This window comes from Rattus norvegicus, chromosome 8 (genome assembly GCF_036323735.1).
Source record: "Rattus norvegicus strain BN/NHsdMcwi chromosome 8, GRCr8, whole genome shotgun sequence".
Taxonomy (NCBI): Eukaryota; Metazoa; Chordata; class Mammalia; order Rodentia; family Muridae; genus Rattus; species Rattus norvegicus.
In genome coordinates this window covers 129,544,709-129,566,869 of record NC_086026.1, presented here as the reverse complement: position 1 = coordinate 129,566,869, position 22,161 = coordinate 129,544,709, and the positions used below count along the sequence as shown (strand labels likewise).

The following is a 22,161-nucleotide window of genomic DNA, read 5'->3' as shown; positions in this document are numbered from 1 at the left end:
TAGAAGCCCAGGGTGGAGATGACCACACTGCTCATTATAAATCCTCTCAGTCCACAAGAGCTAGTCATTCCGATCCATGATATTTTTTTCTTCTGGGCCACTGTTGTTATGGCCGTGGGTTCTAGGCCAAGGCTTGACATTAATTTGGATTTGTTGGTGGCAAAGATCTCATGAATAATTTAAATCAGGATTCTGAGGGTGCTACCAGCTTTTAAGAGTCAGTCCTTAGGCCTTTTAGGGAAGTTAATTAATCCTTATCTCTGGAAGAAAAATGGAACCTCTGTGGCGGGGTTGTGTGCTGTTGTCTGTGTGTTTCTGGGTAACATTTATACCATAAGCTGAGGACTGCTCACAGAACCAAAGACCTGATGCCTCCCAGGAAGCAGCTATAGGGAAGACATTAGCTGGACGTGGGGAAGTGGAATGTTATAAGTTAATATTTAGAATTTCTGCTTCTGGTTGAAATAGCCAAGAGGAGGAATGGAGCAGGTAGAGGAATTAGCATGACACTAGACACTGACAGTGACAGTGACAGTGATAGCTAGTGGCCCCCAAGAGGTGACGAGCAAGCAGGCAAAGGCCATGGCATGTGGGAAACTGGCCTTGGCCTGCAGCAGAGTCCCTGAGCAGAGCACAGAGGACAGAGCAGAGGTTTGCCAAGGTGGCTGAGACTCAGGATACAGATGTGGACGGGAAGCTTAGCGTCTACTGCAGCCCACTGAGCAGGACTCATGTACACCCATGCAACACGCTAGGGAAGATGGAATGGATTCACAGGAAACCTGTCCAAGTGCCCATCTACAGCCAGGCCTCCTATTGTGCTGACTGGTGTCAAGTAGAACACACAGCACTCTGACCACTGATCGGGAAAAAGTCACCCTGGATGGAGCTCTAGCAAAGCAGAGAAGCAGCAAGGCCCCAGAGAATCAGAATGTTTCTGAGTCAACGCATCCCCCAGACAGAAAATGCAAGAGAAGCAGTCAGGAGCTAAGTCCTCATCGCCTGGCAACAAATGTCATCCAAGGTGCAGCGAGGAGGAAATCAAGCCAGCACCAACTCGGACTTCAGAACGGTTAGACAAGTTAGCTCCATGCATATGTGCAAAAGGTCTGGAGAGCTTTTCAAAGGAGAACGTCCAGAAATAAAATCTATAGTGTTTGAGATGACAAGCACAGGGGTTGACTGCAAATTAGACATCAAAAGAGAAATAGCGAGTTGGGACAGTGTGAAGGCTAATCAAAACGGGACGCACAAAGTGCTCAGCGGTCTGTTTCTCTCCTGGCGCCTTCGGTGGGAGCTGGAGCGCCTCAGACAGCTTTTCCATTTGAACCCAAATGATGCTCCAACAGGCAGAGCTGGGCGGGTCTTCCGGATTCCACTCCGGGCTGTCAAGAAGGCTGACACTAAGGCATGTGAAGGAACCATGGAACAGATAGCCACCCCACCTCCCCAGGTACCCTGCTAAGATCAAGAGGGAGTCCCCCTTCCTCCTGTCAGGGTACTGGGACTCCATCTGTCACATCCTTGCCCTGGTCCCTCTGTGTAACAAAGCAGAGCTTCTCCAGAGCCTTGATTCCACCCACAGGAGGAGACTCCGCTCAAGATAGCTTGTACATTTCTGCTCAAGTGTCTAGCACTTTCCAAGAGAACATGGGGTTTGGCTGGCCATCCGTGACCACAGATCACGAGCCCTGTCATGACAGGGCCACCAGTATCCCTGTAGGGTGATGTCTATATGCAGGTGAGGGCTGGCACAAGTTAAGGCAAGGCCTGTGATTGGATGGAGAGAACGCAAGAACCAAAATGGAGGCAAAGAAGGACGACCCAGATCCGTGTGGCCTAATGCCCACTGCTAGTTATGAATATTTCTTCAGGGATGGACTTCTACAGGTCAATTTATCTTATCTCGGTGGGCGGTTTATATCTTTATCAATTGGCTGTGAGTTTATTGTGTGGACACATTGTGGATTGAGAATTTAACACATAAGTCTGAATTGCAAACTGCTAGAGTTCCGATTTTTACCGGGTTGCAGGCAATGTGAGCAGAGTTCGCAGCAGAGAGCCAGCTGGGAGAGGGCGGCTACTGCATGTGGTTAGCAGCAGGGGTGGAGAGACTGCCGGGGACAGAAAAGCTGGGGGTAGCAGGGCATGGTGCCCTCCAACGAGAATGTTCCTGCTAATGCCATGCAGCCCCATGGTGCCAGCAAGTGAGGGTATTTTTAATATTTATCGCAACATATCCCCCAACTCTCCCCCTACTTCTCTCCAGCTAGGTCCAGCAGGCAAAGGCCAAGGGATGCTGTCAGTTCAGTGTCTTTACATCATTGTGAAGGCCAAGATGCTCCCCAGAGGCTCCAAGTCTTGCTTTAGTTAACAGTGTGTTTGTGGAGACCAATTTAACCCTTTCTCAGGAAGCCTCACACCCCACCATAGTTCCTTGTCTCCCTCAGTCATGTGTAATGTGTGTTCAGTCAGCTGACAGCTGTCCTGGTGCTCTGAGCTGAAAACCCTTCTTCTCTCTTCTGCAGACAACTTCCTCAAAGGCACCGCAAAGAAAGTGCTCAGTGTGTGGTGCTGGCTAAGGGGGGGACGTCTCGCATGGGAGCTGTTCATTTGGGTCATCTGTCAGATACTTCCAAAGAGGCTGCAAGCATTTGATCAAGACCCTTGACTAAAACCACAGGGAGCGTGGGAACTTCGGCAGGCCAGTAATCAGAACCCGGCTTAAATTCTGACTAATTGGTGCCTGACGACTTTAATCATGTAAACCAAAAATATACTTGAATTCCAATTTTCCTTTCTAATTTCCTCCAAGTTTTGCTAATGGGAAGAAATTTCAATGCCCCTTAGAGACACAGACATTTAAGGTGACATTTGGAGGACAGAACAGGACATGAGTCGCTGTGGACTCACATGGCTTTCCTGGCTCCCATCTTGGTGTCCAGCCAGTTTCCGAGAAGGTCCCTGGGTGAAGGTGAGCCTCACAGGGGCACCTGCCTCCTGCTGCACTTCCTGGGCCCGTGCATTGCTGCTTCTGGCTTCCCATAGCTGTGTACCTACCCACTGGCCTCCATCAGCTTCTTACCTGCCTCGGAATGAGGGTGGGACCTGACCCACGTTGAGAAGGGCAGGACACGGGCTCAGCCACCAGCTTGGCCACTGTGGCCTCCTTCCCTGTCCCTTTGACCCAAGAACTTCTAGTCTTCTAGTTCCGTGCATGCAGGCTCCCTCAAGAAGCTTGTGGACCAGGTCCACCCTGTAATGTCCCCTCTGTCTCCCTTCCATACTTGTGGGTGCCATGCATTCCCAGTAGCAAAGGTGTCTCCGCTCAAATTATGAGCAAAACCCACTGCTGGTCATAACTAGGGTCTTGTCACAGTGAGGGGGTCTTGTGACAGTGAGGGGGTCTTGTGACAGCGACTGTCTGGTGTAATGTGGCTCAGAAGGCCGAGACAATTTTGCGATGTGCTGGAAAGGGGTCACTCACCAAAACACTCACGTAGTGAGTCTGTTGGTAAGATTGTGAACCTGAGTCCTTCATGGTATAGAAGCAGAGAACTCCATTTCCACGTCCCCTGAGTAGCTCTGTGCCCTCTGCAGATGAAGCCAGGGCACGGGGCTGGCATTTGAAGATGGGAGGTGTGGCTGGATACTGACTCTGGGTAGAGGGGACACCTTGAGCTTGGAGTCTCCATACTTGCTGCAGATGCTTATAGGGGCTCACATTATAAAGGGGGCTCTGTAAGGACTTCCTCGCTGATCTAACACATGGAGGCCAAACAACATAGAACAGTTGAGTGGCCAAAACTTTGTAATGTCCTCCTAGCCTGTTGACCTGACATAGCTCCACTTAGCTTCCCTTCCTCCACAGGCAAGTTGAGAGAAAAATGGCTATTAGGTTATTCTTCCCCTCCAAGTCTCCTCCTTGCCCTTTCCACATATATATACATGCACAACACATACATACACATATACATAAACATGTATGACACATGCATATACATATATATGTGCATATACATACACACATGCACAAATATACATACACAGACAAGCAGAAAGCTATATACATATGCATGGCACATATATACATACATACATACACATACACACATGCACAAATATATACACACATACACAAACAGAAAGGTATATACATAGATATGCATGGCACATGCATACACACATACACAAATATATACACACATACACAAACAAGCAGAAAGGTATATACATACACATGCACACATATATATATATGCATGGCACATGCATACACACATGCATATTATACACATATAAGCACACACATGCACAAATATACAATACAGAGACAAGCAGAAAGACATATTCATACATGTGCACACACATACACATATGACACATGCATACACATACATGCAATACATATATACACAGAGAAGCAGAAAGACATATTCATTACACATATTCACACATATCCTGTTGACTCTGAGCACAGAGGTAATACCTTCACTGTCACAGGGCCAACTTGCTACAAAACTGTAGCTCAGGTATACAGTGTCTACCCAGTGCCTTAGTCCTTCTGAGCCAGGTCCTCACACTTGCCAGGTCACATGACAGCTACTACCTGGAACATTCTTTCCGGGCAGGAATTACTCCAAGCACATCCCACGGTCACCTGCTGTCACCGTGGAGACCCTTGCTTTAGTTTCTAAGCACTTAGTGTAATCTCTTGGCAAATGGGCACCTTGACCCCGTATCTCACTAGGACTTTCTCTGGGTAGACTCTAGTCTGTGCCTAATCCCACAAGAAGTCCACAGCTGTCAGTTCTTGCCAATTAAACCCATCCTTCCCCTCACTTACTTTGGGCCTGGCAATTGTGGACAGTTCCATCAGGCCTAAACGGTTTCCCCAACCAGCTCTCTTACATTCAACGCTTTAAATGTATGGGGTTTAATGGCTGGAAACAGAGGTAATTATGAGCAGTTTCTAAGCAATAAGGGCATTTTTGCCTGCCCTGTGGAGAGCTGAGAGACCTGGCCAGCCTCACGTGAAGGAGGAAGCACCTGTGGACAAATCCGTCTAGAAGATAATTGTGTCTTACAGGTGGAAAGAACAGCACTGAGGCCCCGTCTTGCCATCTATGGCTTCTGATTGCGCAGATTCAGATCAGACATGACGGGAAAGTAGGAGTCCAGTTAGACGGAGTAGTGAGGTCAGGAGAGGCTGGGGAGGGGGTGTTTGTGGAGGAGAGAGGGTCTGAAAAGAAAGAATGAAGATGGCCAGCATCAGTGCCTCGCTAAAGCAAAGCCTGCTCTCCCAGCCTGCTGCCTGCAGCAAGTCTGCAGAGATACACAGGGATGGGCTGTGTCCCTTGTCCCCTTTGACCACAGTGCTACGAGCTTTACAGACCTCTTACCCTCCCTCCTCGCAGGGCTCCACTTTGGCTTCTTGTCAGAGCTCACAAATGGGAGAAAACACCATTCCGAGGCCAACTTACTTTGCTCAACACGATGAGCCCTCTGAGAGATCCCCTGACAGCTTTATCATTTCCTCCTTCCTCTCAGCCAGAGAACAACCCCACTGTGTCATCAGTGTGCCACAGCTGCCCGGGCTGGTCCGTTTCCTGGCTGTTGTGAGCCATGGCAGTAAGTGTGGCCATGCTGGTTCTCTGCTGTGCAGACTTAGACACCTGTGGGCCTGCACCCAGGGCGGTTTGCCTGGTTCACTTTTCAGTTCTCTTTTCAGGGCCATAAGGAACCTCTGCACTGACTCCCACAGTGGGGGTTCCACTTTACATTCCCAACAGGAGAGGTTAAGCCTCCTTAAATTTTAATCTGCATGTACATGAGCATGCATGTATGCATGTATGAACAGTCTCCACAGAGGCCAGAAGATGGTATCAGGTCCCTTGGAACTTAAGGTCAAAGTCCCTTGGAACTTGCCACTTGGTTGCTAGGAATCAAACCTGGGTCCTCTGGAAAGACAGCCAGCGCTCCAGTCTCTGCAGCCCTTACGTGTTTTCCAGCCGTTCTGATGGGCTGAGATGGAATCCCAGTGTAGCTTTGATTTCCATTTCTCTGAAGGCTGAGGGTGTGGAGATTAAAGCCAACACACATTGACTGCATTTCTTCTTCTGAGACCTGCAGGTTTCCTCTAAACTCTTGCGTGCTACTGATTGGGTGTGGTGGTTTGAATAAGAACAGCCCCACAAGCTCATGTATTTGAATGCCTAGGGAGTGGCATTAGGAAGGGTGGCCTTGTTAGAGTAGCTGTGACCTTTCAGGAGGAAGTGTGTCATTGCGGGTGGGCTTTAGAATTTCAAACCCTCAAGCCAGGCCCACAGGTTCCTCTCTTCCTGCTGCCTACGATCCATCGATCGATCGATCGGTTGGGATGAAGAACTCTTAGCTGCTTCTCCAGTGCAATGTCTGCCTGCACTCCACCATCCTATCCACCATGATGAGAACGGACTAAACCTCAGCCATCATAAAGCAACTCTAACTAAATGCTTTCCTTTGTAAGAGTTGCTAGGGTCATGGTGTCTCTTCACACTGACAGAGTACTCACTCAGACATGTGCGACCCGCTTTTTGAGGCACCCAGATTTCTTTTAGCTCATCTCCTTGTTTAGGGGCTTCACATGCATTTGTGTAGAAGATAAAAAACTCTAAAGAAACTTGGGGAGCCCCCAGTGCAGCTCAGGAAGACTGTGAAAATTCTCCGTCCATCCACCCATCTGAGATGCATTCAGTCAGCGTCCTCTGGAGCTCACGAGGCACACAGGAGCCTACATGGAGCAGTGTGGGCTAACACAAGGTGAGACCTTCACAGTTGCCAGAGAGGCTTCTGGGAAGACCCAGAATGCACCCCACAACACATGCTAGAAGGCAGGAGAGGGACTGGCCCATGCCATCACACCAGGGGGCTCTCCTCAGATCCCGCCCTGGTGGCAGATGGCAGAGAGAGGGCGACTGTGTCTTGAGAAGCATTCAAGAGAAACAGCTTTGAAGACATGAAAACACAGCTGAGGAGACAGAGCAGGTAAGAGCCAGCAACAGGGCAGAGTTGTAAGGTCTGGTTTTGAAATTTAACTCTGTGAAGTACAGCTGTCATACTTACCTGCTTGTTTTTACTTGTATCTGTGAGAGCTGAAGCCCAAAAAATTAAAGATAACCCTCCTGTGTGATGTGTGTGTCTGGAACAAGTGCCGCAGAGCACCTGGGCTGCCTCTGGTGTATCCTGACTCCTGGCACTACCCGGCCTGGCAGGGATGCTCAAGTCCCTCAGCTTCGCTTTGCCACGCAGGCTCAACAAAGATATCAACAGTCATAAACAAACATCACAATCAGGGCCCGTACACACACACACACACACACACACACACACACACACACACATTCATACATACATACACATCATACACACACTCTAACATATACACTCCTAGTACATACACTCACACACATTCATACATTCTCACACACACACACACACCTCACACATACACACACATCTGTACATACCACACACATACATACCACACACATGCACACATCTCACTATGAGTCATGTTTATTGACACAATTTCCTGAAGCCTGTGGAGATGGACAGCATAGTCCATTCTGATATACAGGCTTGGCTCTGTCCCTGAATGGCCAGCAAACCAGTCATTGGCTCTCGCAGCCTAGGCTGTACTCTGACGAGGTCCTGCCAGTAGGCAGACCTGGGCTAGAGGACCCAGGGTCGTTCCTCATGCTGGGCTGCTGTGTGAGAAGCAGAAGTTGAGGTCAGAGAACCAGAACCTTCCACAGAGTAGTCTGTACAAAGAATCTGCCTTGCAGCCGTGAGCCTGGGAGGACCCAACAGCCGGTCTACAGGATGGCAGTGGCTCTCATCAACATTGGGTTATTTATTTCAGGTGTTCTGTGCATGCTGAGTGGGTGGATGCTGCTCAGTGCACCGTGTTAATGAAGCCAATAGTGGAAGACTGAGGAGTCACACTGGATGTTACTTGAAGCATGTTTCCAGGTCTTATGTATTTATACAGACTGTGTACATGTATACATATGTACATGTGTATATGTATATGCATACACAGATACACGCATATATATACATACCAAACTGCAGCCCCAGAATTATTTCAAAACTTTTGGTTCACTATTCACAAACTTTTGGTTAACTAGACACAAATTTTAGGTTAACTAAACTTTTGTGTCAACTAGACAGAACCTAGAATCACCTGGAAAGAGTCTCAGTGAGGGATCGTCTATATTTGTTAGACCTGTGAGCATGTCTATGGGAATTTAGTCTGCTGGTGCGGAAAGACCTGGCCCACTGTGGGCAGTACCATTTCCTAGGCAGGGCATTCTCCACTGTTTAGGGATGGGTAAATTGGGCTAGGCAAGCACACATTCATTCTTTCCCCTGCTCTTGACTGTGGATGTGCTGTGACTTTACGTTTGAAGTTCCTGCCTTGATTTCCCCACAATGACAGATAAGCTGAAATAGCCTCTTCCCCTCCTCCCCCAGCCTGCTTTTTGCCAGAGTTTAACACAGCCACAGAAATGAAACTGGATAAAACTCACCTTGATGCTAAGGTCAAATTCCCCAGCTCTAGTGATTGGTGAGCTTCGTGTGTTTGGAGTAATTTTTGTTTCTGTTTTGATTTGATGTTAGCCAAACACTACCTGTCAGATTATTGCAACTGGGACCAAGGAGCCACAGCCAAGTCCTAGCCCACCCCCTCTTGCCTTTCCCACATTGCAAGGTCACTCCAGGCCCAGAGGAGACTGGAGACTGAGTCCTTCAGTCCTTTATTCTGTTTCCCCGGGCTCCTTTCCAGTTAGTCATCTATCTGCAGAAATTCTTCCCAGGACTTCCATCACACTTTTTAAACTTTCTGGATGCTGGCAGGGTGGTACATCACTGGTATGTCACTGGGTTATTGTAAAACTCATTTACTGCTGTGTTGCTGACTCTGTGGGGTTCTGACAGGATCTCGTCTTTTTATGGGACTTGTTTATCCAATGCCCCCACTTTCTCTTTTCTGGCTTTCTTTCGCTCTATGTGAACAGGTGTAGTGTTGCACCTCAGTCCATCTGCTATGTCTTCTTTTTGTTTTCTCAGGGAGAAAGGTATTCTGGGTCATGGTTCATTGTAGGGAAGGCTTGGTGGCAGCAACTTGAGGTGGCTGGTCACATCACATCCACAGTCAGGAAGCTGGCTTCAGTTCACTTTATCTTATTCAGTCTGGGACCCCAGTGGGGAATGGTGCCGCATCCCCCTTTAATTAATTAATTAGTTAATTAATTAACTAACTTTACATCCTGACCCCAGCTTCCCCTCCCTCCTTTCCCCCAGCCCTTCTCTCCCTCCCCACCCCCATCCACTCCTCCCTCTTTCTTCAGAAAAGGGGAGGCTCCCATGGACATCAACCAGCCTTGGCATATCAAGTTGCAGTAAGACTAGGGCATCCTCTCCTATTGAGCAAGCAAAGGCAGTCCAGCATGAGGAAAGGGGCCCAAGGAAGGCAGTGTGGCCAGAGACTGCCTCCCTTCCTACTGTTAGGAGCCCTACTTGAAGACCAAGCTACAAAACTGTAACATTTGTGCAGAGGGCCTCGGTCAGTCCCATGCATGGTCCCTGGTCTCCGTGAGCCCCTATGGGCCCAGGTCAGTTGATTGGATTTTCTTGTGGAATCCTTGACTCCTCTGGCCCCTTCAATCCTTCTTCCCTCTCTTCCTCAAGATTCTCCAAGCCCACCTAATGTCTGGTTGCAGGTCTCTACATCAGTTTCCATAAGTTTCTGAGTAAAGCCTCTCTAATGATGGTTATCCTAGGCTCTGGTCTGCAAGTACAGCAGAATATCATTAGCAGTGTTGGGGTGGGCTCCCTCTCATGGCATGGGTCTCAAGCTGGGCAGTCATTGGATGGCTGCTTCCTCAATTTCTGCTCCATCCTTACCCCTGCACATCTTGTAGGCAGGACAACTGTAGGTTGAAGGTGTCATGGTTGGGTTAGTGTCCAGTCCCCTCCACTGGGAGTCTTGCCTTGTCGCAGGAAATGGCCTTATCCCCCATTGCTAGGAATTTTAGCGAGGATCACCCTCACAGATTCCTGGGAGTTTTCCATTGCCCCAGGTTTCTAGCTTGTCCCAGAGATGCCCCCTCCCCTTTCCCGTTCTCTCTCCCAGTCTCTCCCTCTGTCCTCCCCGCGCCTGATCTGTCCTGTTGCCATCCCCACCCCCACTTCTGTCCAGGTCCTTCCCCTGGTCTACCCGCAATGTCTATTCTATTTGCTCTTCTCAGTGAGACTGCCGTGTCACCCCTTAGGCCCTCCTTGTTACTTAGCATCTTTGGTCTGTGCATTATAGCATCCTATACCTTTATGACTAAAACCATTTATAAGTGAGTAACAAACACCATGTTTGTCTTTCTGTATCTGATTACCTCAGGATGACCTTGTCTAATTCTATCCATTTGTCCTCAAATTTCATGATGTCATTGTTTTTAACAACTGAGTAATATTCCATTGTGCTAATGGACCACCTTTTCTTTATCCATTCTTTGGTTGAGGCACATCTAGGTTGTTTCCAGTTACTGGCTATTACGAATAAAGATGCTATGAACATAGTGAAACAGGTGTCATTGTGGGATGGTGGAGCATCTTTTGGGTATATGCCCGGGAGCGGTATAGCTGGGTCTTGAGGTAGAACTATTCCCAATTTTCTGAGAAACTGCCAAATTGATTTCCAAAGTGGCTGTACAAGTTTTCTCTCCCACCAGCTATGGAGGAGTGTTCCCCTTGCTCCACATCCTCATCGCATGAGTTATCACTTGAGTTTTTGATCTTAGCCATACTGATGGCTGTAAGTTGGAATCTCAGTGTTGTTTTGATTTGCATTTCCCTAATGGCTAAGGATGTCGAGCATTTATTAAAGTGCTTCTCTGCCATTAGCCTGTCAAGAATTCTCAGTTTAGATCTCAATTTAAAAATATCCCATTTTTAAATTGAGTTGTTTTGTTGATGTCTAGTTTCTTGGGTTCTTTGTATATTTTGGATATCAACCTTCTGTTGGGTATGGGATTGGTGAAGATCTTTTCCCATCCTGTAGGCTGCCATTTTGTCCTTTGATGATGTACTTTCCTTGCAGAAGCTTTTCAGTCTCTTGAGGTCCCATTTATTAAGTGTTGGTCTTAGTACCTGAGCTATTGGACCAAACCCATCTGGCCCTGGGCTCCTTTTGCTTTTGGAGCCATTCAGTGACTGCTTCTATTTCCTTAGGAGACATAGGTCTATCTAGGTTGTTTATATGATCTTGATTTTAACTTTGATAAGAGGAAAAGGGGGGCACAACAACAGACACCTAGGAAATCTAAAGGGTCATCAGGTCTTTCTTCAAAATTTTCTACAAAATTGTTCATTTCTTTTAAATTTTCCAATTCTGTGGAGTGCAGGTTTTTGAAATCCAAATTCTTTGGATTTCCTCGGTGTCTGTTGTTACGCGCCCCTTTTCATTTCTAATTTGTTAATTTTATCTTTTCTCTCTGCCATTTAGTTAGCTTGGCTAAAGGTTCGTCTATCCTTTTGATTTCCCCCAAAGAACCAACTCCTTGTTTTGTTGGTTTTTGTATTGTTCTCTTTGTTTCAATTTTGTTGATTTCAGCCTTGAGTTTGATTTTTACTGTTGTCTACTCCTCTTGAGTCCACGTACTCTTTTTGTTCTAGAACTTTCAGGTGTGCTGTTAAGTCACTAGTATGAGAGCTCACTAATTTCTTCATGTAGGCATGTAGTTGTTGTGGTAAAAAAAAAAAATTAAAAATCCCTTCTTTTGGTATTACTGGCATGAAATTATTTATTCCCTGTGTTTTCTTGTGTGTAGTTAACCAACTTGGGCTGAGGGCTGGCTTTGTGGATAGAATTGTTAAAATTTGGTTTTGTCATGGAGTATCTTGCTTTTCCCCCTCTATAGTGATTGAGAGGTATAGTAATATGGGCTGGCGTTTGTGGTCTCTTAGAGTCTGCAAGACACCTGCCCAGTCTCTTCTGCTTTTAGAGTCTCTGTTGAGAAGTCGGGTGTAATTCTGATAGTCTGACTTTATGTATTACTTGGCCTTTTCTCTTGCAGCTTTCAGTATTCTTTCTTTGTTGAATATTTAGTTTTGATTATTAAGCAGCAAGGAGATTTTCTTTCCTGGTCCAACCTATCTGGTATTCTGTAAGCTTCTTGTATGTTATAGGTGTTACTTTATTTAGGGTAGGAAAATTTTCTTCTATGATTTTGCTGAAAATAGTTTCTGGGCCTAGGAGCTGGGATTCTTCTCCTCCCTTTATTCCTATTATTCTTGGGTTAGGTCTTTTCACCATATCCCAGGTTTCCTGGATGTTTCGTGTCCATAACTTTTACATTTAACATTTTCTTTGACTGATGTATCAATTTCTTCAATCGTCTCTTCTATGTCTGATTCTCTCTTCCATCTCTTGTATTCTGTTGGTGATGCTTGTGTCTACAGTTCTGTTCTCTGACCTGGGCTTTCCCACTCCCTCCAGGATCCCCTCAGTTGTGTTTTCTTTATTGCCTTTCTTTTCCCTTTTTCAGGTCTTGAACAGTTTTATTCATTTCCTTCGACTGTTTGATAGTATTTTCCTGTGTTTCTTTAAGGGATTTATCCCCTTAAGGCCCTCCGTCCTCTTCATAAGATTGGGTTTAAGGTCATTTTCCTATGCTTCAGCAGTGTTGGATATCCAGGGCTTGCCGAAGTATAACAGCTGGTATGTGGTGGTGACAGACACACACACCCCCGGCTGGTGTGTTCTTATGTGGTGTTATGTATGTTATGTGTGTTCTTATGTGGTGGTGACAGACCCCCCGGCTGGTGTGTTCCTATGCTCTAGCATCTGGGTTTGAGGACCCCCTGGCTGGTGTGTTCTTATGTGTGTTATGTGTGTTCCTATGTGGTGTTATGTGTGTTCCTATGTGGTGGTGACAGACCCCCCGGCTGGTGTGTTCCTATGCTCTAGCATCTGGGTTTGAGGACCCCCTGGCTGATGTGTTCTTATGTGTGTTATGTGTGTTCCTATGTGTTATGTGTGTTATGTGTGTTCCTCTGCTCTAGCATCTGGGTCTGAGGTTATTATAGGTTTAGGTGTTCATCATGAGTTCATCTTCCTTAGATGGGAGTTTGTTTCTGTTGTTGCTGTTGTTTGAATACCCCACCCCCTTTTAGTTTTGTTTCTTTTCTGATCTTCTGGCCCAAGTGGCCTGGGGTTCTGGTGACCAGGAGTCTTCGGGTCTAATAGGGCGTCTCTGCTGGACTTTTTTGTGGCCGGTGTGAATTCTGGAGTTTTGGGCGCCAACATTGCCTTTTAGGTCCTGAGAATGTGTGACTTCCAGAAAAGCAGAGGTCTTCTGCCCAAGTCGTGGGTCAGAATATGTAGCCCAGATATTGGGGTGCACTTTATGGTTGTTGGGTATGCTTTAAGGGGAGTTGATGGGCATAGGCTGGGGTCTTATAGGACCTGTATGTCCTTTATTTTGTCTCTGCTAGCTTTAGTGAGTGGTAGCACTAAGATAATAAAATACTTTGTACAGGAGGCTGGAGAAATGGCTGAATGGTTAAGAGTCCTCTATTCTCTCCCAGAGGACTGGTGTCCAGTTCCCAGCACCCAGGATACATGGCTAAACAGCCACCTGAAATGTCAGTTCCAGGAGACCCAATGCCATCTTCTGGCCTCCACAGGCACCACTGCCCATAAACACAGGCCTGCTTTGTTTTGATGCAGGGTCTCAGGTAGCCCAGGCTGACCATGAACTCCCGAGTGCTGTGATAACAGGTGGGTGCCACATGCCTGGCTGGGTTATGGGTATCTGGGTGTGACCTGAGGAAGTATCTCACTGCACACATCTGTAGAGCTGCAGCTGTGATTTCTCACATTTGCATGTGCTTTTTCTCTGTCCTTGTACTCTGCGGCTCTAGCAGTACAAACCTGCAGGGCCATACTCTCAGAGGCTTGCTCCTCTGTGTGTGTGTGTGTGTGTGTGTGTGTGTGTGTGTGTGTGTGCGCGCGCGCGCGTGTGTGTGTGTGTATGTGCGTGTGTGCATGTGCGTGTGTGCCTGTGTGCATGCGTGTGACCACCCATAGGAATACGTTCTCTGCCACCATTGGTTCCTCCTTATCCTGTTTCCACAGTGTTAGTGATTGACAGTTCAATTTTGGTCAAAGGATGTCAGTTTAGATGCTTAGGATGTTTGTGTGCTAATTTCACATTTCATCCTGGTTATCATCTTGTTGAATCTGGTTGGAAACCGACTAGCAATGCTAATATTTTTGTTTAAGCAGCAGAAATTGCTCTGTAGCTTCAGCCACTACTTGAGACTCCTGCTTCAGACTCGGGTCAAAGGTTCCTAAGTGCTGTGTGACTCTACCTGGTGTGTCCCTGCCCCTGCCCAGGGCTCAGGTTGGGATGTGACTTCCAGGTCTTTGGTATACTGTCAGACCATCCCAAGTCTGCACAGGTGGGGTGAGCCAGGCATGCAGACATAGGTCTGTGGGTTTGCATTCCCAAGGCCCTCCCAGATCAGTATCATCTCAGGACCCGGTGGCCTCCTAGGTCTCCCATTTCTGTCTGCTGTGAAGCTGTCTATGTGCAGCTGCACGTCAGAGGCCAACAGTTAGAGCAGAGGAGAGCACTTCAACTGTGGGCTCCAGCTAACAGTCACCGCCACTGAGGGGCCATGGCCCTGTGGCTTTGGGCACATCAGATAGGAAGCTAAGGAGTAGGAAAGCCTGTCCACCCTGGGAGCTTGGGAACTTTCTGCTCCCCACGTCTCCTGGACATCTGTCCACTTGTCTGTGTGGACTCCTGGAGCTGGAGCTCTCGAGCTCTCGGCAAAGGCAGGCACACGGCAGCTCAGGTGTTTGTGGCCTTGCCCAGACGTGCCTGCTGCTCTTGACTGGACAGTGTGCCTGAGAGCAGGCCGTACATCCTGCCTGGGTGGCGTCTGTGCTCAGGGAGACGGAGAAGATGACGTGTGTGCTTTCTATGGGACTCAGTGGCTCTGGAGCTCCCCATAGCTGTAATGTCTCATGTCCTCCCCCTTACAAGTCAGCAACTGCTACTGGAGTGCCCCAGATCTCACTGTTTTCTGTAAGCTCTTTCAGTTTGCTTAAGAAAATTGTAACATTTCTTTATTGAAAATTTCACACATGCATACAATAAATACCAACACATTTACTTCCACCTCCGTTCAACTTCTCCCACATTCCCCAACACAGCCCTTTGACCAACTCTGTCCTTTAAAAAACCATTAGGTCAGGTTAGTGCTGTCTGTACTGCTCAGGTGTAAGATCACCCACTGGTTCATGAGACACAAAGAATGTTTCTCCCTCCCACAGCAGCCATCACCTCCCCTCTCTATGGAGCCCTGAGAGCACCTCCCCCTCTCTGTGGAGCCCAGAGAGCACCTTCCCTCCCTGCCTTGACCTTGTGCAGGTGTCAATGAATGCAGTAGCCAGGGCATGCCCTGAAGGACAGCATGTCACAGCCCCTCCACCCTCGTCCTTACATTCTCTCCTGCCTCCTCTTCCAAGACACTCACTCGCTGGACCTCGAGTGTGGGGGACTGACGAAGACTTAGTCTCTTATCCTCAGCACTCTGACCAGATGTGTCTATTGATGATGGCACACTGCAGAAAGTGGGTTCTCTGCTAAGGTGGCGTGCAGTGTCCTGGGGCAGATCGGTCCATGTTCAGCTTTCTTTACGCCTGTGCTCATATCACGGCCCACTCTCTTGGGCACTCAGTTGTCCCATTTGCGCTTCCTAAGCAGGCTTGTGGGTAAAGGTCATTCCGTTGCAGCTTATGGGATGACTCCCCAAAGCACGCCCTCTGCATGCATCACATGTGTGTGCAGTCCCCCTCGAGGGGCAGTGGAGAGCAGCCAGTGGGCCTAGACATATGTCATGCAGCCTCTAAGTTTGTGCTTACTCTAGCCATCAGGGGGCTACAGCTGCCATTTTCAAACATCCGTCTTTATGTGCAGTTCTGTAAGGAACCAGTTAATGGCATCAAACTGACAGCTGGCTTCTGGCACACCAGGAAGGGGAAGATGATCTTAGTGGAGGTGCAGATCTAACCACATGTAGCTTAGGATCCATGCAACCCCCAAGTCCTCAGGCTCATCCTGAAAATGAGAGACACTAATCCTGCCTAGCTGCTAGGATTGAATGGCAAGGCAATAACCTGAGGCCAGCATTAGCTTCCTGAGGTCAAGAGCAAGGCAACTGGACTTTGTGGGGTTCATTATCCTCCATGTTACCTAGAACATACTAAATGCTTACCTTGCAAAGTGACTATGGACCACTGTATGGGGCATGACCCTCATCTAACAGCCACAAGTCAGGGATGGACCAACGGAAGCTGTCTTCTTGCGTTTCAGGTGACATCCAATGAGAAGCTCCTAGAAAGCCTCAGGAACACCGGCAGCCTTCTGCAGGCCCTGGAGCGCCTGGCTCCAGCTCACAGGTATGAGGAGCCAAGCTCAGGTCAGAACCATTTCTGCCCCCCTCTCCCTCCCTCACTTATTAGGGGCCAATGTCTTGTGGCCTGTCACTTTACAGCTGGATTCCTACTGGGGAAGGGAAGGGACACACGTCTGTTGGTGGAAGACTGTGGGAGTCAGCAGAGGCAGTCGCCAGGCTCCCTTCCTTAGCCCTTCTTTAGGGGGACCTAACACCCAGCAGCTGACAGTATGGGGATAAGCCTCATCTCCCACCCCTCACTGGACAGTCTGTTGACAACATGGACTGGGGGTTGGCTGGTCACCCAAGGAGTATGTCATACACACTGAAGGGCAGACATGGTATCTCAGCGGTGAGGATGCTTGGTGGAGTGACAGCCTCGAGTGACAGGTACCCAATTTGGAAAGCAGGGTTACGGCTGACAACCAGTCAGTTCAGTGCTGCAGCCTGGCCAGGATAAGGCTTGGTGAGCAGAGCCCAGGGAGATGGCTCTGGTCCCTGCATCCCCTACCCTGGGGAAAATGCACTTCTAAAGGGAGCCCAATGCTCTCAGACACAGTATCTGGGGTTTGGTATCCATTTGAAGGCAGCTGTGGCGCTGAGGCTTGTGCAGCAGCTCACGCCCAGTCCTGTGAGGGCAGGAAGAGGCTGGCTTGGACAGCAGTCCTCATCTGCTGGGACCCATGTTAGGTAGAGGGCAGGAACAGCCACCAGTGCTGACTAGTGCACAGTGACCAGTGCGCAGGGTGGCTGGACCACTGAACAGGGAGGCGGTCAGCCAGCTCCCTGAAGCCCTTCTTGCCAGCCATCTGGGTCTCCACACCTGCTGAGGTTGTTTGCCTTGAGACCAAAGGTGGCTTTATTTTTGTGCTGGACTTAAATTTGGATCAAATGTGTTCAAAAGAGGCTTAATGTTCCAAACAAGGCTTAACATTCTGCAAGGCTGTGACCTCTCCGCCCACACCCAGGTCACAGGCAGACCTTGCCTTGTCTCTCAGGGTTTGTTCAGATGTCCCCACCTGCAGAGGCCGGATGAGTGGGTGGCACTGCTCTGCTCAGACTGCCCTGCCAGGAGGGTGGCCTTCCATCCATGCCAGCCCTTCTGGGCCTTTGGTGGGCAGCATGGCCCCACAGGACTGGCCTGGACTCTGCCAGAAGCAGGCCAAGTTCAAAGACATTCCACCACCCCTCAGGGCCTTTGATGCACAGAACAGGAATGCACAACACTGTCTCCGGGTGGCAGCCCTAGCCACTAGACTGCAGCTTTCATGCGGCACCCCACCCGCCCACCTGATTATGCACTAAGAGCTATTTCCTTGCCTTCGACGGTGCCACCCATGGTCTAACTTTCTCTTCAGGGGGTTGCCGAGTGCCATGCTTCTCTTTGTTCCTGGCCAGGTTTGTGTGTATCTCACACAAACAGAGTTTCTATTTTAAGCTCCTAATTGCCCACTGGCAGCTCCAAGCATCATCCCACAGTACATGGTGGTCAGGATCTAGCAGTGCAGCAAGAAGGGGTTGGAGTGGGTGTGGAGGGGTGTAGGAGCCAGGGGTGGGCAGGCTGGCTACCCCTGTCCACCGACCTACATAGGCACAATCAACTGGCAGGCGGTGCCCAAGGCCTGAGGCTGAGGTGCAGCTGAGAGACACTGACCCAACAGGGGACTTAGGGAATGGGGCTCCTGATATGTGGGCTCAAGAGGCCCAGCCCTCTTAAGGGGATGTTTGGCCCACACACCTTACCCCCTTTGTGTCTCCCACAGCTCACCCGTCGACACTGTCGTGGCTTCCTTGGCCCTGGATCTCCTCCAGGCTGTTGGGCATTAGACAAGGACGTCCTGTGGCCCCATCCACTACACAGCACGGTCAGATCCCACTCGGTCCTCTCTCCCCAGCCTCACGTGGAGCTAATAAAATCGATAGGCCAGAACCTGAGCGCCTCAAGCCCTCTCACTGAGATGACTAACCTATTACTCCCTATGTGGTGGTCAAGTGGCCTCCACTCAGATGAGCCACAATCCTCATCAGCAGCCAAGGAGACTTGTCTAAGGCTCACTTTCCTCTGGTGTTACATGGCCACTTCTTTCTCAAGGATGGAGAATTCCAAGAATCCTAGGGAGGCCTGGGTGAAACTCACGTGCACAGCAAGTTCAGTTTGCACACAGGTGTGCAGGACACTAGAGTCCAGCAGCTGTGGGGATGTTGGTGTCAGAGCAGATTTGCTTCTCCCAACTGCCCCTCACCCCTTATACAATCTCTGCCACGTGCCAGGTGACAAGTTTAGTGGACACTGAAGGATGAAGGACTGTGGGGCAGGACTGTTTGAGCCAGCCCTGGATGGGAGGCTGGGGCCTCCGGGACTTCTTCAAACCAGGTTTCTACTGGCCCATCCACTACTCCCTCAAGAGAACAGACATAGGCAGCCCATTACCTACTCCAGGATGTCTCTGGGGAAGAGGTGTGCACATATGAACAACTAGCCCAGGGCGGGTGGGGGGGAGGGCAGAGGATCCCTTCTGTAGCAGGGAAGCTGGTCCTACTATCACCAGCAGCCCTGCCCTGATAAGGTAATCTGGAGAGACTTCCAGCTCCCATTTAGCCTCATGAAGAAAAGGGCCACACCATGCCTGACATACCACAGCCCAGGTGACCTTGGCCCCTCCTCTCGCCTACAATGCTCCTTTGCATGACTGGATTCAGGGCTCCACTGTCCTGAGCAGGACTTGGATGGGGTGACAGACATAGACGCACTAAGGATTTCATGCAGCTAGGAGTGGTGTCTCACCAGGCTGTGCCCAAGCAGACCTGGCCTGGCTGCGTTATGCAGTGACATGGCTGAGTGTTCTAAGGGAGCAGGTTCAGATCTTACTTCCCCTCCCTCTGTCCAGTGCTGGGAACTGCTTCAAAGCAACTGGACATCCTCTTCCTCTCTCCCTTTCAGAAGAATATAGAGCAATCTAAACCAGGAAGGCTTTAACATTCCAGAACATTCCATCAGGTGGCTTGTCTATAGGGAGGGGACCTGGGGTTGCTGTCTTGCTAGACTTGAGGCCTGGCCGCCACCCCCCCCACACACACACACACTTCCTATCCCCCGCTTCTCCCACTCAATGTGACATGGCTTGTTTCCCAAACTTACAAACTCCAGTGGAGACTTGATAGGTGAGACACTGGCTAGTCAGGGGAAGGAGGCCAGCACAGCTTCTCCTTTGTCCTCCCTCGAGAAAACAGACATATAGCCAGCCAGCCCCTGCCCTGAGCTCTTGTAATTCTGGTGGTGGCCATCCAGACCCAGGCTTCTGCCTGCACTCCAGTCTCACTCCCTAACTCCAGCTACCACTCAGCACACCAGACACGGAAGCAGAGGACCAGGCAGGGAGCAGGCCCTAAGCCACGGCAGTCAGCAATGGCCACAGCTGTCCTGAGGATACCTAGGGAGCTGTGGTGGTCTGCCCACAGGCTCATGTGTTCACCTGTTTTCTGCATGCACTTACCAGATTCCCAGGACACTGACTGGGCTGGCATGTCCTGTGCTCTGGTCCAGCCTGCCCCAGTCCCAGGCAGCTGACAAGTGTCCTTTACCCCTCTCCCCAGACCCTTGAAGAAGTAGTGTACAACCTCCCAGATCTCAGAACATGGGTGCAGACAGAGCCAGCCACAGCCCAGGCGGCTTTAGCTGTGACAGCCTTCGCTTCACCCACGCCGAAGGTGGCACAAGGGAAGAAATGTGGCCTTGCCTGTAGCCTGGGGTTCCAGGGATAGAAGACAGATGTGATAACCAAGGGGTTAACCAAGAGGCAACAGGCCCAGAAACAGATCCCACTGAACCCTGTGCAGCAGGTGGTCACGATGCTGCCCCGGCTCCTGATGTAGCTTGTTTTTGTAGGGGCTACAAGGCCAGCAGCCACGAACTGCCTGTTCTCTGTTTTTCTATTTATGCACTTCAATGATTTCCTCTCAACTCAGCCACACTGGGTTCTCTTCTACTGAATGCTCAGCAAATGGTCACGTGACAACTTGCTTAGCAGTTGGGAGTTGCTATTACCCACAGTGCTCTGCCTCTGACAGCACCTCAAGCTCTTGAGAATATCTGGCTCAGTCCCCTGGCCCTACCCTAATGGACCCGGGGTGTGGTTCTACTGTTGATGTCGATCGCTTGGAAATGGAAACCATTCCCTGCCTGAGAGGTTTGTGTCTCTCCTTTTGAAACCCGTGTGCACGCCCACCCCGGTGCACGTGCGAAGGTCAGGGCACTACTGTGGGGCCAGTTGCCTTCCACCTTGTTGAGGCAGTGTCTTCTTAAAAACATCATCCCACTTTCACTTACTTGATGCCACTGCCGTGTGGAAGGGGGAAGTTGGTTTCCCCTCTGACTACCTGACCTGCTGAGCCATCTCACCAGCCTGGGCGACTTGATTCTGCTGCTGGGCTCCACTCTGGGCAGTTCTCCTGCCACATCTGGCTTTTAAATCGTAGGTTCCAGAGCTCCAATCACCCGCTGAGCCAGCCCTCTCTGGCGCTGCTTGCTTGGCCTGGCCACTGACTGCAGAGACTTGTTACTGCTAGTGCTGCAGTGAGGGGTTAGGAGGAGAATGGACAGACCACACTCCTCATGGACCTCCCCCCCGGGTCTCTGCTGTTTATATGCTCCCTCTGCAAAGCCCTATCCTCCCTCCACCTGCACCTGTCACAAACGAAGCACAGGAGCTCCCCCCTACAGCATCTCTTCAGAAGTGTGGGTGTCTGCCAGCATTTTGTGTACCTCACACTCCCAGGCATGCCGTCTGTGAATGCTGCCCTACTGAGTGCGCTAAAGTGGTGCTTGCTTCCTACAAACCTCCACCACTGCCTGAGGTCTGCCTCCTCTGCAGTTAGGACCTGACGCTTCTAGGCATGAACCAGAACTACTGTGATTCAGAACATAAAGGCCGGGGTTGGGGATTTAGCTCAGTGATAGAGCACTTGCCTAGCAAGCGCAGGGCTCTGGGTTCGGTCCCCAGCTCCGAAAAAAGGAAAAAAAAAAAAAAAAAAACCATAAGGCCAACTGCAGTAAAGCTCTACCCTGTTAACTCTGGACCCCAGTGGGTATCTGAGGACTTCCTCATAGGGCTGGCCCTCCTCCTCCTGTGAATTAGAATTCCATGCTGCTTTAACAGGCACAATCTTAAAACCCAGGAAAGCAAATAGCCGTCTAAAGCGAGTCACACTAGCACCGACACTGGAAGTCCAAACCCAGGCAGAGCTTCACGACTACTCAGTGGGGCCGACACCAGCCTAACTAAAGAAGGGCTTATTCGGTTGGCTTCCAGCTTTAGTTATTCTCAGTGTAGCACAGAGACCACTGCAGAAGTGTCTGCCTAGTTCCCGGGCAAGCAAGAGTGAGCAGAAGGAGGGCTGGCTACACAGGCTTGCTCAGCCCTTTGGTCAGAAGTGGCAGGACAGTCACTTCATCAAAGCACAGCCAGCCAGGGACAATATTCAAGGCCGACAAACACGCTTCCTTTCTCTGGTTTGCCTGGGTTTTGGTGTGACACTGCTAAGGGTCACCGAGCGTGCCCATTCAGACTTGGTCCTTCTCTACCCTGACAGCCTGGGCACCCTAATGGCGCCCCTTCTCTTCCCTTCCCCTGGGCACCCTGATGATGCCTTCAC

General features: G+C 49.7%; 1 protein-coding gene across 8 annotated transcripts in view; it reads left to right on the top strand.

Annotated features, from left to right (window-relative positions):
* Ulk4 (unc-51 like kinase 4) overlaps positions 1–18,439 on the top strand; it is a 295,125-nt gene extending 276,686 nt beyond the window's left edge. For all 8 annotated transcript variants that reach the window (XM_039082734.2, XM_039082731.2, XM_063265850.1 and 5 more), the window contains 2 exons: positions 16,428–16,513; positions 18,273–18,439. In XM_039082734.2, coding sequence (XP_038938662.1) covers positions 16,428–16,513; positions 18,273–18,336 — 150 coding nt within the window. In that variant the 3' untranslated portion in view covers positions 18,337–18,439. The remainder of the gene's footprint in view (positions 1–16,427; positions 16,514–18,272) is intronic.
* Positions 18,440–22,161: the final 3,722 nt, after the last annotated feature.